This window comes from Urtica dioica, chromosome 9 (assembly GCF_054948205.1).
Source record: "Urtica dioica subsp. dioica isolate 48M chromosome 9, U.dioica_male_clone48M_v1_H2, whole genome shotgun sequence".
Classification (NCBI taxonomy): domain Eukaryota; kingdom Viridiplantae; phylum Streptophyta; class Magnoliopsida; order Rosales; family Urticaceae; genus Urtica; species Urtica dioica.
In genome coordinates this window covers 28,560,413-28,577,163 of record NC_142764.1, presented here as the reverse complement: position 1 = coordinate 28,577,163, position 16,751 = coordinate 28,560,413, and the positions used below count along the sequence as shown (strand labels likewise).

General features: G+C 31.8%; 1 protein-coding gene and 1 long non-coding RNA gene across 2 annotated transcripts; one reads left to right on the top strand and one right to left on the bottom strand.

Annotated features, from left to right (window-relative positions):
- Positions 1-1,678: 1,678 nt before the first annotated feature.
- Positions 1,679-3,356, top strand: LOC149386557 (uncharacterized). Its single transcript, XR_016301197.1, has 3 exons — positions 1,679-2,054; positions 2,416-2,537; positions 2,922-3,356. It is a non-coding gene; the product is annotated as an uncharacterized LOC149386557 (long non-coding RNA).
- A 2,897-nt stretch (positions 3,357-6,253) lies between these two features.
- LOC149386556 (beta/delta-urticatoxin-De2a-like) lies at positions 6,254-6,556 on the bottom strand. Its single transcript, XM_089626530.1, has one exon. It carries the CDS (start codon positions 6,554-6,556, stop codon positions 6,254-6,256), a length of 303 nt encoding a protein of 100 aa, XP_089482656.1.
- Positions 6,557-16,751: the final 10,195 nt, after the last annotated feature.

Here is a 16,751-nt window from a genome sequence, read left to right as displayed (position 1 = left end):
AGATAAATTTTTTCTCTTAAATATTTTAGAATAAGTTATTAAAAATTAGACGGAGCTACAGTAAGCAGAGGGGGAGCTTGAGCCCCCCTCATTTGCTTTATACTTTTGGCCCCTTTTTAAAAAAATTACATTTTTACCTTGAAAAATTCGCAAACTAGTCTCCCTTAATTTTTTTTTTTTCAAATTAGCTCTCGTGGTGAGCTTCTATGGCTATGTCCTTGCCTAACTGTAGACTTAAGATTATGCAACCTCATGATATTATATTCATATAATGAATCGACGAAAGTCAATAAATATTCAAAGACAACACAAACAATATAAACTTCTAACTTAATTACAACTCAAAATCTTTAGAAAGATATGATTTTTTTTTTCTTTTTTTTTGCTCCTATTAATTTTCAATAATTATAAAATCTTATGAGTACTCATAAGTAAATAGAGAAAAGAAATTAAGTAATTACTCTACCTAAAAGTAAAAATAAAATACATTTTTGGTGTGCCTTTAAGTTAAATGATGCATTTGTTAGAATGAAAAATAGCCACACAAACAAAAATATATTAAGGATGTGTGTATAGTTTTTTTTAATGTATACATGGAATAGGTATCATTATATATATATATATATATATATATATATATATATTATAAAAAGAGTACAATAATGATTGATGATATATATAGGAGAATGGAAATGGCTTTGACCTTTTCAATGTACAATGATATAGTTAAATCCAAGGTTTGAAATGCCGTTTTTAATGCCGTTTCGAGCATTCCGATTTATGAAAAACCAATATAACGACGAAAAATCGAGCGGAAAAAATGTGAAAAAAGACAATTGATATGAAGTTTTCAAATGTCGTTTTCCATGAAAAACCGATATGCCGATGGAAAACCGAACGAAAATATGCTATAATATGTTATATATATATAATATGTTATATATATATATATATAACATGAAATTTATGCTAATTATATTTTATAATCTTCAATACCTAATTATTTTTGCCACAATATCATATCAAATACTCTCATTAATTTCAATCTCAACGTATTTATATCCAATACATATATATATATATATATATATGTAGTTGTATAAATATGTATATATATCTGTATAATTTATATGTGACATATTTTTTATAACTTAATCCATAATTTTTTATTATTTTATTTTTATTTTTATATTGATTTATATATTAAAATTTTCTATTTACATATCTTACATTAAAATCGTATAGAATACAACGAGTTGTCAACTTGGTCTATTGTAGCGACTCGAAATTTTAAGATTAATGATGTATATTAAGTTTAAAGGACGAGAATAAACCGAGAATGAAAATTAAGGATATTTAAGGTCGACAAGGTTCTGGAATTTTTTCAAGATTTTGTGAAGGACCACGAATGTGAAAATAAATTCCAATGATCTTAAATAAATTCTACGTGAAAGAATTTAAGAGAGAAAATTATTTAATTAATTTTCATATCATGTTTTCCATCTCCCGAGACAAAAATAAATGGGAAAGGGATTCATTTGCAACATTTAAAGAAAGGAAATATTCTTTTGGGGAGGAAATTAAAAGTCGTAGAAAGAGGATGGATTTAGTAGCAGTTTTGGAAAAAATTGCTTCAGCCTCATCCTAACATGAAACGACTTTCTTCTTCTGTATAGAGGATAAGAACGAAAAAAAAAAACAAAAGAAGAAGAACAAAACGAAGAAGAAGAGAAAAAGACCGAGAGAAAGAGAAGAAGAGAGACTGAGAGCGCGGGAGAGAGAGAAGAGGGGCTCGCGTTCTTCTTGGACGACCGGAGTCGTGAGCCACGCCGAGAGAATGGAGGCGGCGTGAAGATGGAGCGGCCGACGGCTGTTCCTCTGTCGTGGTCGTCGCGCGCGCCGATGACAGACGGAGCGGGACCGACGGGTTGAGCGAAGACAAAAAGGAAGTGGTGGCAGCCCAACTTCGCGCGAATGGATGTGGCCGCCATGGTCGCGCGAATGGAGGAGCTTCTTCGCCGGATAGGATTCAAATCCTTCGGACCACGTTCGAGGTGAGGGTTTCTAATCTCTCCTCTGTTGAATATGAGACTAGAGTTTCGAAAATTGAAGTTAGGGTTTTGAATTTTTAATTTGGGGGTTTTGATGTTCTGGACGTGATTTGGTGTTCTTGGATTAAGTATACTCGGATTTGTGATTATTATGGATTTGTGGACGAATTTGCTTTGGATTTTCGATTTTTTTGACAAGTTCGGTTTGAAATTGTGGTTTGGCCGTGAGTTTTGTGGCTGGCCGTGTGGTTTTAGTTTTGAATTTCTGATGTATGAGTTGTTGGGTTCGTACGTTCGGTGATGATGTTTATGATTCACGTAGCTGATTTCTCGTCTCTCGGGTTCTCTGATTTTTTTCCGACAGTTGTAAATGGATTGATGCTTTTGTTTGAACGGATTATGTGATCCTAGAGCTGTGATCTTCGTCTTGGCTTGGATTCCGGCGTGATTCAAGGGACGAGAAGAGACCATGAAGCTCAGACCGAGGTAAAGGAAATCCTCTGTTATTGGTCTGAAAAATCTTTTAACTTGGTCAATTTTTAATCCGAAAATTATTGTTAGGATTGTTGACGAGTTTGGGAAACAGTTTTCGCTAGCGTTTTGTTTTGGAATCTTGTTCCTCTGTTTGGACCAATTTTTGTGAAAAATGGGATTTATGTGTTTAGGAGGATCATGTTGTTCCTGAATTGATGATCTACGAAATCAAATTGGAAATCTTGATTTCTTGAGTTTGGATTTGATTTACGAGCTTGAGTCTCTAATTCGGTAATGATACTCGGGTTTGAAATTTGGTTTCAATTTGATTCGTCTCGTTAGCGTTGTTGGACCGATTTTAGTGATTCTGAATTAATGAGTTGTCTCGTGTCACAGGGCTCGGAGCTGATGCTTCTGGACGGAAGCATTGGAACTCTAAGATATGAAGATTCTGAATGCTAAATTCATAATTGTGAATCGAGTTTAGTATCGAAGAAGTTGGAATTTATTTTGAATTTCGTGTTTGGATTTTGTAAAATTTATTGACTTGTTGATCGAGTTTATAAGGATTTCACGAGTATAAATGGAAATGTGAATTTGAGACGCGTGTTTGAATTAATTATAGAAATCCAAACTCGAATTGATTTGATACTTGATTCTCGATCTTGATCCGAGCTTAGTGTTGAAAAGTTTGGATACTTTCCTTGAAATTCGGGAAAGAAAACGAACGATGCTTGTATTACTAGAATTATTTTCAGATTTCATTATGGAAATGAAATTAGATTCGTGCAGAGAATGTGAGTTTTAGATTTTATAGTCAGATATGTCTTTGGGTCCTATGATTTTTAAGTCATACGTTTAAGTATGAGTATTGTGAATTACTCGTAGAATTCTGATTCAGAACCGGTTTAATTTATCGTGATAGGACTCGAGACTGAAAGTCGTTTAGAGAGTTCACGGAGTAAGTGAACGTCTGGATTCTCGATATTAGTGAACGTTCAGGTTCACAGAGCGAGCGAACGTTTCGTGGACGAGCGACATAGACGCTTAATCTTGAGGTAGGTTATTATAACCATTCTCTCCTGATTTTATGGTTTGGCCTCAAGTATATATTATTTTCAAAATGAAAATGGTTGCGAACGTGCCACGAAACCTAAAATCGTTTTTATAAAATGTGGCGGAATTTCAAATCGGGAGATCCGATTGTGAAATTGGAAAATTATTTTCAGTATTATACATATAGCCCGTATTTGTGAAATAAAACGTTTTGTATATCAATCTACAGTACCCCTAGCTAAGCAAACAAGTCAAGTCTTGTTACTAGTAACTACACAATTTTGATTTCGTGAAAAAAAAAAATAATAATAATAATAATTACACAATTTCGATTCGACATGTTCATGAAAATTTACTTCCCCGTTGACATTAGCTGACTTAATACGAGGGATCAGCTCCCAAATTTCATATTGTTATGTTAAACTTAATCACCATAGGTATTCTTTGACATTTTTTTTCCTTTAATCTTTTGTAATAAAACAAATATTTAAAATTATTTCACGGTAACATCGTATATCTTTTTGTTCAGCGGTTCTTATTTTAATAATTGTTATAGCTACCTAGAATTATTATTATACCAGGCATTCGTTTACACATATAACTTTTCATATATAAACCTATTTATATGTTTGTATATATAGTGTTTGGTGTATCTATGACTACACTATATATATGGTCATAGTGATAAAAACATACGACTACATTATTGACGTATAATAATATAAAAATAGATGTTTATAAAATTTTCACGTGTATCTTTAACAAAGATTGCCGATGAAATCCCCTAAATATTCTAACTGCTAGTGGCTTAATAGTATATTAAAACTTGTAATAAAACTTGCCTTTATATATTGCCATGATAAGCAATAGACGTCTCATTTCCGCAACCGATAATGTGGTGGCCCCAGTATTCTCCCAATAATTCATTAGCGATACTTATTTTTCTTTCACTAGTATTTTAAAACCCGCCCATGCGCTTCATATATATGTAAATTAATCCTTAAAATCCCACGCTAATTATTGATTAATAAAATATATTAAAATGTGTAGAAAATTAGTTAAAAATGAAAGATAGATAATTGTTAATAATATAAAATAAAAAACATCCACACAAAAAGTAAATTATATAGGTAAATACCTTATCAAACCAGTAGATAAATTCTTTCTCTTAAATATTTTAGAATAAGTTAATAAAAATTATATGACCTGACTGTAGTCCTAAGATTATGCAACCTCATGATAGTGTACTCATATAATGAATCGACTAAACTCACTACCCACCTTATAAAATAAATATTCAAAGACAACACAAACAATATAAATTTGTAAGTTAATTACGACTCAAAATCTTGACAAAGATATGTCTTTTTTCTTTTTTCGGTCTAATAGTTTTGACTAATTAATAATAAAATCTTATGAGTACTCATAAGTAAATAGAGAAAAGAAATTAAGTAATTACTCTACCTAAAAGGAAAAATAAAATATATTTTTAGTGTGCCTTTGAGTTAAAATGACTTATTTGTTAGAATGAAAAATAGTCACACAAACAAAAATATATTATGTATGTATTTATAGCTTTTTAGTTATGTATATATGAAATAGGTATCATTATATATATATATATATATATATATATATATATATATATATATATATACACAAAAAATTGACTACGTAAGCCACCTAAACTATAGTAATTGTAAATTAGCCAACCTTTGGTAAATACTTTGTAAATAGCCAACTTGCATACGTGGCAGCCTATTAACTATCTAAAATATATGTTTGGCTGTGTTAAATAAGTCAATTACTAAGCTGTTAATAAGTTTATTTGGCTATTTACAAGAAATTAACCAAATGTGGGCTATATCTCAATTCAGTATATCCGTGTGGCTATATAACTTAATATATATATATATATATATATATATATATATATATTATAAATAGTGATTGATGATATATTCAGGAGAATATAATATGGGTTATTAAGTTATATAGTCACACGGTTATAGTGAATGAGATATAGCTCAACTTTCGTTAATTTGTTGTAAATAACCAAGTTAACTTATTAACAGATTAATAAAAGACTTATTTAATCCAGCCAAACATGTAAAAAAAAAAGTAGTTAATAGGCTGTCACGTATGCAAGTTGGGTATTTACAAAGTATTTACTAAAGGTTGGCTAATTTACAATTCATATAGTTTAGGTGACTTATGTAGCCAATTTTTTGATATTATATATATATATATATATATATATATATTTATAGCTTTTTAGTTATGTATATATGGAATAGGTATCATTTAAATTATAAGTTTGATTATTATATAAATACTTGGGCACCGTTTACTTTCGAGATGCTAACTGCTAAGTCTGATTTTTTTTATGATTCTTCGTGATTAAACTAGAAATTAGGTATAGTTATAATAGGAGCGGATGAATAGAGCTTGGCACAATTCAACTTGGATAACAAAAAGATAGAGATATACGTGCACGCATTCGCAAACAAACAAAGCAGTACAGCAAGGTATTATTAGTAGCTAGCTTCATATCACCTTATTATAATATTAGTGGCTATATATAATATACAGCCACAGGGTGATGGATAGTTTTAGCTAGCTACGTCGTTGCAAGACGTACGTGCATGCATATTTATAATTTTTTAATTTAGCTAGCTAGGTGTGCAAGTTCCATAGACATATTGCTGGCCCGGAATGATTCCAGTGCATGTCAGAGAGCTGCAACACCAGTCGAGCAATCCGCAAGGGTTGCCCTGTGGGACGCAGTGGTCCCACGGCAAGGTCAGAAGGTGAACGATCTTCCGATTCCCGATGCTCAGCGTCACCGTCTGCGCCTCCTTGGCCTCCAAATTCATGATGTTTTGAAGGTCGATGCCGCGATCGCTGGAGACCGACGAAGCCGCCAACACCGCAACCACCGCCACCAAAACCAGAATCGCACTCTTCATCGCCATTCTCTTCTATTCTGTGTCTTATATATATATATATCTCTCTCTATATGCTGTTTTTTGTCTTATCGGGTTTGTGAGGAATATGCATCGTCGAAGGCTCGAAGCTCTCTATTTATAATGCTTGAGACTTACATGAGATATCTATAGGCGATTCCTAACCTAACCACTTAGATATATCGCTACGGTCTTATTTTACTCTCCATGGATTAACAATTATTAATTACAGGACCAGAGCAATCACTGGTCTATGATCTATCTACAAAACACGTGGTGTGGGTAATTTTATAATTTTCGATTTTTTAATCCCCGGCAGCTCATGTAGACCTGGCTTGCTACATTCACCATTTTACTCTCCAATATCGCTCATATCTTCGAACAAAATATTGCAGCTAGCTTTGATTCCGTGTAAAATTAATTTCTTGCTCTTATTCAATTCATATTTTAAACTTTACAGAGTTCTGATATATATATATATATATATATATATATATATATATATATATATATATTTATTGAGCAAATACTTTACCTACTACCACTTTCCAAGCAGCTTAAACGAATAACTATTGCTAAAATTAATTAGATAGGCGAAAGTGACGCTTAAATTATTGCCATATAAGTTTAGACAATTGATGAAATTATTTACATGATTATGAGAATAGAAATAATAGAAAAATAGTATATTTAAAAAGTTCATCTTGTTTTCTGTTTAAAAGTTGCATGAAGACATCTTTAACTCGGATTCAAAAAGCTCAATCCGACTATTTCGGCCACAAACGGCGCGAACACCGTAAATACAAGTATTTTACCTATTTGAAATATTCTATATATATGCATGAACAATGTAACTATTGCTAAAATGACTTAGATAGAGTAAAATTGTAATCGAACTGATCCAAAACAAAAAATCGTTGACAACTGATCCAGTTTAAAAAACTAGATCCGAAAACACCAATTTTTCCCAGGTCTTCTATCGGGCATAGCATTTCCTTCACCTCGTAGCATTCGTTCCAAGATTCAATTCGATATGCCGAACGCACAAATCGGACACCCGAGTCAAAAGATACGGCTTGTTGAAGCTAAGTCTCGACGAGTTTGATTCGGAGTGTCCACGGATCAGCCCGCATCAACCCCTAAGCAACAAATATTTGACATTTTCATGAAAACTTGCTTTGTGCCGGTTGACATTAGGCGATTTAATATGAGGGACCGACTCCCAAATTTCATTTTTTTTATGTTAAAATATAACCACTGTAGGTTTATTTTGACATTTTTCCGTTTTAATATTGTAGTAAAATAAATACGGTTTTTATACCAATCAATTATTGAGCAGTATAGAGTAAAGTAATCATCAACATGAGCCAATGAAAGGTCAGGTCAACAACGACCATCCTTAATTGTCCCCAACGATCATTATATGTTGTTTGTTTAATCAAAATCGATCTACACCCTCAATCTATCAGTATCCCTAAGCAACAATTCAAGTGTTTCTAATAACTACACAATTTTGATTTGACATGTTCATGAAAACTTGCTTTGTGTCGGTTGACATTAACCGACTTAACACGACGAGCTCCCAAATTTCATTTTTTTTTTATGTCAAACTTAATCACCATAGGTTCTTTGATATTTTTTGCCTTTAATATTCTGTAGTAAATTAAATATTTAAAATTATTTCACGGTAAACAGGATTGTATATCTTTCTGTTGTGAAATGTATAGAAATACAGGTTCAGCGGTTCTTATTTTGATAATTGGTATAGCTACCTTGAATACTTATTATACCCGGTATATATTCGGTTACGAAAATAAATTGTAGAAAGCAGCCCAAATATATAAAACTATTTATATGTTTGTATATGTGGTGTTTGGTGTATCTATGATTAACTGCAGTGTATATATATATATATATATATATATATATATATATATATATATATATATATATATATATATATATATGGTCGCAGTGATAAAAGCAAAATAACTACATAATTGATGGGTATACTAATATAAAAATAGATGTTTATAAAATTTTCACGTGTATCTTTAACAAAGATTGCTGATTAAATCCCACAAATATTCTAACTGCTAGTGGCTTATCCAAATACTAAAATTATAAATAAAACTTTGTCTTTATATATTGCCATGATAAGATATAGACGACTTATTCCTTAACCCATAATTTTGGTGGCCCCAGTATTCTCCCAATAATTCATTAGCGATACTTGTTTTTCTTTCACTAGTATTTTAAAACGCGCCCATGCGCGTCATATATATATATATGTATATTAATCCTTACAAGCACACGCTAATTATTGATTAATAAAATATATTAAAATGTGTAGAAATTTAGTTAAAAATGGAAGATAAATAATTGTTAATAATAAGATACAAAACATCCACACAAAAAGTAAATTATATAGATAAATACCCCAACTATCAAACGAGTTGATAAATTTTTTTCTTAAATATTTTAGAATAATTTATTAAAAATTAGACGGAGCTACAATAGGCAGAGGGGGAGCTTTAGACCCCCTCATTTGTTTTACACTTTTGGCCCATTTTAAAAATATTTACATTTTTTATTTTGAAAATTTGCAGAATAGCGCTCCTTAATTTTTTTCTTTCAAATTAGCCTTAGTGGTGAACTTCTCTTACTCTGTCCTTGTCTGGCTGGTTGTAGACTTAAGATTATCCAGCCTCATGATAGTATACTCATATAATGAATCGGCGAAAGTCACTACCCCACCTTATAAAATAAATACTCACAGACAACACAAACAATATAAACTTTAACTTAACTACGACTCAAAATCTTTACAAAGATATGATTTTTTTTTTTCTTTTTTCGTTCTTATTAATTTTCAATAATAATAAAATCTTATGAGTACTCATAATTAAATATAGAGAATAAATTAAGTAATTACTCTACCTAAAAAGAAAAATAAAATATATTTATGGTGTGCCTTTAAGTTAAATAATGCATTTGTTAGAATGAAAAATAGTCACACAAACAAAAATATATTTAAGGATGTATTTATAGTTTTTTTAAATTTTTTTTTTTATGTATATATGGAATACGTAATAATATATATATATATATATATATATATGTAATAAAAAAGAGTACAATAATGATTCATGATATATTTGGGAGAATGAAAATGGCTTTGACCTTTTCAATATACAATGATATTATAGTTAATTGCAAGTTTGAAATGTCGTTTCGATGCCATTTCGAATCTCATGATTTACGGAAAATTGACACGTCGACGAAAATCAAGAAAATGTTTATTAAAGAAAATAAACTTACATGTTTGTACTACTACATCATTACAACTAGCTTTAGACGTAAGTTAACAAACTCTAAGTAAAGATAATTGCCACAATTAACTAGAATTTTTTTGGAGGCCATTTAGCTATTCTTATAAAAACAAAAAATTTACAATATTAAGACTCCTAAAATGTGCTATTACCGTATTACCCCTATCCTCCTATTTCTCTCTATTTTTTTCTTTTTCATTTTTTCCCTCCTCCGAAAACCGTCCCATATCCCACCCCTTTCCCAAACCTCTCTTCCACTTCACGACTCAATTTCTTTCTCTTCTCCATTTCTCTCTCTTCTTCTTTCGTTTCCATTCGCAGAGCCCAAACCTCGACCTGCTCATAGCTTTTTTTTAATGTACATACGGAATAGGTATATATATATATATATATATATATATATATATATATATACATTAAAAAAAAAGAATACAATAATGATTGATGATATATTTAGGAGAATGGAAATGCCTTCGACCTTTTGGATATATAATGATCTAAACCGTGAGAGTGGCTAGAATATTTGGTTTTGTTACATGGGTATGTCAATATGTGGGATCGAAAATGATTTTTGTAAGTTCTAATGATACTAGCTAGTCCTTCTTTCTCAACCTCCGAATTCATGATATTTTTAAGGAAGCCGACGAAGCGGCCAACATGGTCACCACCGTCAGCAAAACGAGGATCACACTCTTCATCATCATTGTGTATCTTAAATCAAAGACTCAAAGGTGTATGTTTATGAATACTTTTTTAGAATGATCCTAAACTCCATGCATTGATAGATAAAGTTTGATGATATAAATACTTTCGGTACAACCACGGTACCGTTTTTAACGTTCGAGATGCCAAGTCTTAGTTTTTATGATTCTTCGTAATTAAACTAGAAATTAGGTGTAGCTATATAGGAGTGGAGGAATAGAGTTTGCCATGATAGCATACAGGTATAATTCAACTTGGATAATAAAAAGATATAGATACTAACAAACAGTAGATATTATTAGTAGCTATAGCTTTCTCTCTCTATATGAATACTTTTTTAGAATAATCCTAAACTCCATGCATTGTCTTATCGGGTTTGTGAGGAATTTACATCGTCGAAGCTTCTCTATTTATAATGCTTGAGAGTAACGTGTATACGGAGATATCTATATGCTATGCCCAGGCCCGGCCCAACCCCAACGGTACTAAAGCATGAGTTTTAAGTCTCATTTTTTGAGAAGGCCCAAAAATAAAATTTGATGAAAAATAAATTATTGAAAAGTGCCTATTTTATTTGGATGATCCTCTGATGTACCACATGACATCGATTTCTAAGGCTGTTGTATGTATTAATATAACTCATTTAATATAAGGATTCATTATCTATTAATAACACCACATTTCAAGACTAATAGATTACTTGTGTTAAAACTGGATGAGACCCAAAATTCTCAACAAAAAAAAAATAATAATAAACCCATTTCATGACATTAGATTCGTTTATATTTAGAGATAATCTTGCCTAAACACTCGAAATTCTCGGAACTGAGTGCTCGAAATCAAGTGCTCTTTGTGAAACAATTGTTGTACTAATTTTTTCTGTCAACAATGTCATTTTCAGAAAAGTTTAACTTCAATAAATAATACAACAACTTCGAACCTCCCAATGGAGCCATATTTTAATTTATAAAAGCCTTCATTTTCACATCAATAATTGAGCAAATTCACCTAGTTGCTACGATGATTTGGTCATTTAGCTAAGATTGTTTTGTACTTCTTATACCACCACTAACTACTTAATTTCCAAGCCCTCCAGGCTAGATTGTTATTACACCAAACCGTGTTACCAAATTCGTTGTGTTATTTACTTTCTCGCTTTTACGTTGTGCATCTAATCTCTATAATCTATATTGTCACTTAATTTGTAAGTAACATTATAAGTGTCATCACGAAATAGACAGTTTTATAAAGTTCATAACACTTTCCCAACAGCTTTAAGCAAATAATATAATCGTTGAAATAACTTAGATAGGCGCAAAAGTGACTAAGAAATTATTACGACAATTTATACCATTATGAGAATAGAAGTAATTGCAAAGTAATAAATAGCACATGATATGGTAACCCACTTCTGGCGATCACCTACGTCTTGGAGTCTTACCCTAGTGCAAATAAATCCACTAATGTTTATATTCAACGACTCTCTATCACTACTATTTTGTGTCTATCTTCATCACTCCAAGTGAAGCCTCTCTGACTTCGAGATTTCTGGTTTTCGCATGGAATTCTCTCACGAAACTTCTTTAAAGTGTTACAACCCACACCTATTTCTAGTGTGCTCAAAGCATCCGCATAAAAGGGCTCTATTAGAGAAATAACACACTCTAAAAAGAGTGACAAACAAAAATCGTTCTAAGCTTCCAACAATATAATTAATCGTTTAAGATAAGAAACGAATTGGAAATCATCGATTCTCACTACAGCGCGTCAAACATCGAAAAAACTTTGACTTGCATCTGAACATATTTTAACTTGACAGGAGTTAAGTAAGGAGTCTATTTCTGAAACTCGCTACACTAGTGAGTTTAGCAAAACAATTTTTTCTATAAAAATCAATCTCTCCGTTTTGATCTTACTTTGAAACAGTTTGTTTGATTTATGTGATTGCTTTGTAAGGGTGCATGACATATTTACCCGTGCTACATGATCAGAGCAATAAATTCACATATTGTCTCTATCATCATTTGGTTAGCCATTATATTAATAAGTGTAGCATAATAATTAGATTAGAATTATAGCAATTAAATTTAGAAAAATGATTCGAATTAGGCCACAGCAAACGTTGAAGTTTTATATTATCCAACGTTTATAATTTTTTTGATAAATGGCTAGATTTGATGATGTGGCAGCTAAAATTCATATGTCTTGGAGGGTATTATAGTCTGATTAAGTTAGTAGTTAATGGCTATTTAACCAAAATTAAGTTTTTAATTGGCTATGGCTTTACTCTTAAATTTAACTATATATTGGCACAGAGTGTGGCACTGGGTGGGTGGAAACATTTTTATTGATCAGACGATGAAACATAGATGCACACAAACGTAGAGTGGTACATAGATAGTAGTAGCAAGCTAGGCGTACGTATCATTTTATTATTGATGTGTTATTACTAGATATTGATGACGTGGTGGTGGATAGTACGCACTAAGTAGCCACGCAGGCAATCAAGTGGGGATGCAATGTCCCTGCACTAGTTCCTGCCCTGGAACGACGCCGTAGCATTTCAGGCCAGCACAGCAGTAGTCCAGCAGTCCGCAAGGATTGCCACGTGGCACGCAGGGGTCCCATGGCCACGTCAGCACGATCTTCCTATTTCCTATGCTCACCAAAACCGGCTCCGGTCGGTTGGCCTCCAGATTCATCAAGTTTTGGACGTCCAAGATGCGATCGCTGGAGGCTGACGATGCGGCCAACAGAGCCACCACCGCCACAGAAAGCAGAATCACACTCTTCATCATTCTTTCTGTGTGTTGAATATCTATGTATAGTGCTTTTGTCTGATATTGATTTGTGTGGAATATGCATTATGGAACCTCTCTATTTATAATGTTTGAGTGTAAGGACGAAAGCAGAAATTTAGACTAAGAGGGCTGATATACAAAAAGTAAGTGCAATTTTTTCTTTTAGAGGGGGTTATAGTCCATCTTGGCAGGCACTGGCTTCGTGCCTGTTTGAACGTATCATTTAGGCATAGATAGCTACACCTCAATGCTCCAATCAATACGATATTATTTTATTGTTCACTAATTAATAACTACGGGCCATGCCAGCTTGCAAAAAATATTACCAAATCAGAGCAACTAGCTGTATACTACAACCAAATAATAAGGAGCTTGTGACGACGATAGTCACCACTAGAATAAAATATCATTATCAAGATTATTGGCATTTGCATGGCATGGTGATAAGTGTAAAACAACTGCATTATTGATGTACGTTACAAAAAAATGAGGTGTGTATCCAAATTTTCACATGTTCTTTTTAGCATGGATTCTAATTTAATAAACTATACCCTCAACACTTTGACTACTAAAACACTTGGACTACTCAATTATTGTTAACATCTAGAATGATTCGTAAAATTCCTGTATATAAAAGTAAATTAGAATTTTGACTGTGTAACTAAGGATAGCAATTTCCTGTTCGTGTCGTAATCATATCGTGTTAATCGTATTTGTAAAAGTAATTGTTAGAATCAAATTCGACCATTTATGAATTGTGTTTGAAGTCTAGATCCAAATACAACCGTTTATTTTCTTTACAGATCCTTATCCGTTTAAATTAAACCGTTTAATAGCCCTTTTAAATGATTTATTTAATCGTGTTTAGATATTCGAACTCAATTAATTGTGATTAAATTATAAAAAAATATAGGCATAAGAGAAAAAAATAGTTTTAACAAAATAAAAATATCCCAAACATAGTACTCATAGGAAAATAAGACTCCAAAATACAATTATCTTTCAAAAAACAAATAAAAGAAGACATATGACTAGTTTTAGCCAATACGAATACTTGAACCTTCGGATTGTACACCCTGGTCATGTAACTTAAATTTCAAACGACTTTTATGAAATCATCGGCTTCTCCATTCGATCCTACATAAATTTTATAATTAGTTAAATATATCAAAACAAAAATAAATTCAAGACTTATAAAACTAAAATGATAAAATAAAATAAAATAAACTAAATTACCATAAAGCCAATCACTAGTGCAAATTAATGCCTCAATCTAGCTAGGTACATGTAAGTCTGCTACGATATGCATCAAAAACTCTACCGTTGGTACTAAAAGAAGATTTCGAAACAACAGTTGAAACGGGAACAGGTAATATATCATGAGCCATTGTCGCAACGATAGGATATCGACATTCATTAATTAACTTCTAATAAGCGAGGATGTCTAACTCGATGTTCCTATCCATTTTTGGCTCTTCTAAATGATATTCATATTGAGTTTTTCGTTGAGAACATGTAAATTTAGAGGGAGACATCTCATCAAACTCCTACATTAAATTATAATCAAACAAAGTTATGACAAGTTTCATAAGAAAAAGGTATAGATAACTAAGTCGAAGACTATTATAAATTAAAAAAAAAATTCACATATCTTGAAGATTTCACCTATTGGCTCAGCTTGATCGTTATCCTTTCTTGGACTCTTATCGGCAAGTGGTGGTGGTGAACACTTCTTTGATCTCTCGCTTTACTCTTCAAAGATAGAGTACATTTTACTTTTCACTTGCATGAACTCCAAAGAATCATTTTCATAAAGATTTCTATAATTGTAATTAACAATTTGGAGCTTGTATCGGGGATCCAATACGGAAGCGATGGCTAAATTAGGATGGAAGTCAGACCAATGCATATGAAACTTGTTCCACATTTGAGCTGCCATAGTCTTTAAGTATTCATCGCAATCACTTTGTCTATATTGTTGAAGAGTCACACGACATCGTAGAACAACTTAGATAGATGGAAAATACAAGTTAGAAGTAGGATATTTAGTACCCGAAAACTTGAGGGTAACATCGTAGAACAACTTCAAAAAATATCAGATCTTTCCAACTTTCTCCCACTCCTCATTCGAAGGACAATGCTTGTAGTTTGAATCGGTCACACGTGCTGCCTCGCATCTAATGCACTTGGCCTTTTTTTTTTTTTTTTTTGTCAACTTTCATAGGAAGTTCAACAAAATAATTTATGTTTATAATTATAATTTTATATCTTTTTCGTTTATGCTTATAATTTTATATCACTTTTATATATTTTAATAATTTTACATTTATAATATTAATCGTGTTTAACTGAGTCATAATTGTGCTATTATTCGTAATCGTGTTAATTGGGTCATATATGTGAGGGTCATAATCGTGTTTCGTGTCAATCATTTAATAATCGTATTAATTGAATTTTAATCGTGTTATCGTAATCATGTAATTTTGAACCATTATTATATAATCGTGTTAACGTGTTCGATCCAATTAATAATTGACCCATGTATTAAGATCCAAATCCGCTTTAAATCGTGTCGTAACGTATCCGGATCAAATTGCAACATCTTATTTGCAACCAATTAATTTAGTTGGCCCAATCGATCTCCCCATATTATTGAGAAATATAATCTTCTTTAAAAACCTAGTCCAATTCGCACCACACAAACGTAGATGAATTTTTTTAATATATATTGCTCAACAACTTCCAACCAATAAATTTGATGGCCTCCACTATCCCCTAATAATTGAGAAAAATAATATTCTCTAATGAAAATATCTGAAGAGTAGTTTAGATCTATATATAAACAAAAGGCATCAACCAAGTAATAATAAAAGAAAACAGTATTCATTTTAAAAGATCTAATAACAGATTCGTTAAATCATATTCAATAAAAAAAAAAATCTAAATCATATAGTGTGATCTAGAATTAAGTAGCCCAAAAGTATCAGTTAGATGCCATGCTCTTCTTCGTACGTAAAGAGCAATTATTGTTGCATAACCTAATTTAATTTGCAATTATTAATTGTTGAATACTTAATAATTATCATCTACATATATTATGTAATTGTTTGTGTTATCTCTATCTCAAACTTACGCGTGTGTCAACTCATCTGCCATCTATGCACATGGACATATATGTGGTTTTTAATGATAGCGTGTTTCCTATTTCACCGACGCCTATTGACCGGTTATATTGATGATATACTGATCACAGGAATTGATTCTCAGGCAATATATTCTTTACTTTTGGGACTCATCAATAAAGCATTTTGTCTCAAAGATCTTGTATTACTACGCTATATCCTTGGAGTTGTCCTTGTCCGATCCTCT

Excerpts from the sequence above, each read along its gene's own strand:
- LOC149386556 (XM_089626530.1), bottom strand. The coding sequence starts at position 6,556 with ATGGCGATGAAGAGTGCGATTCTGGTTTTGGTGGCGGTGGTTGCGGTG.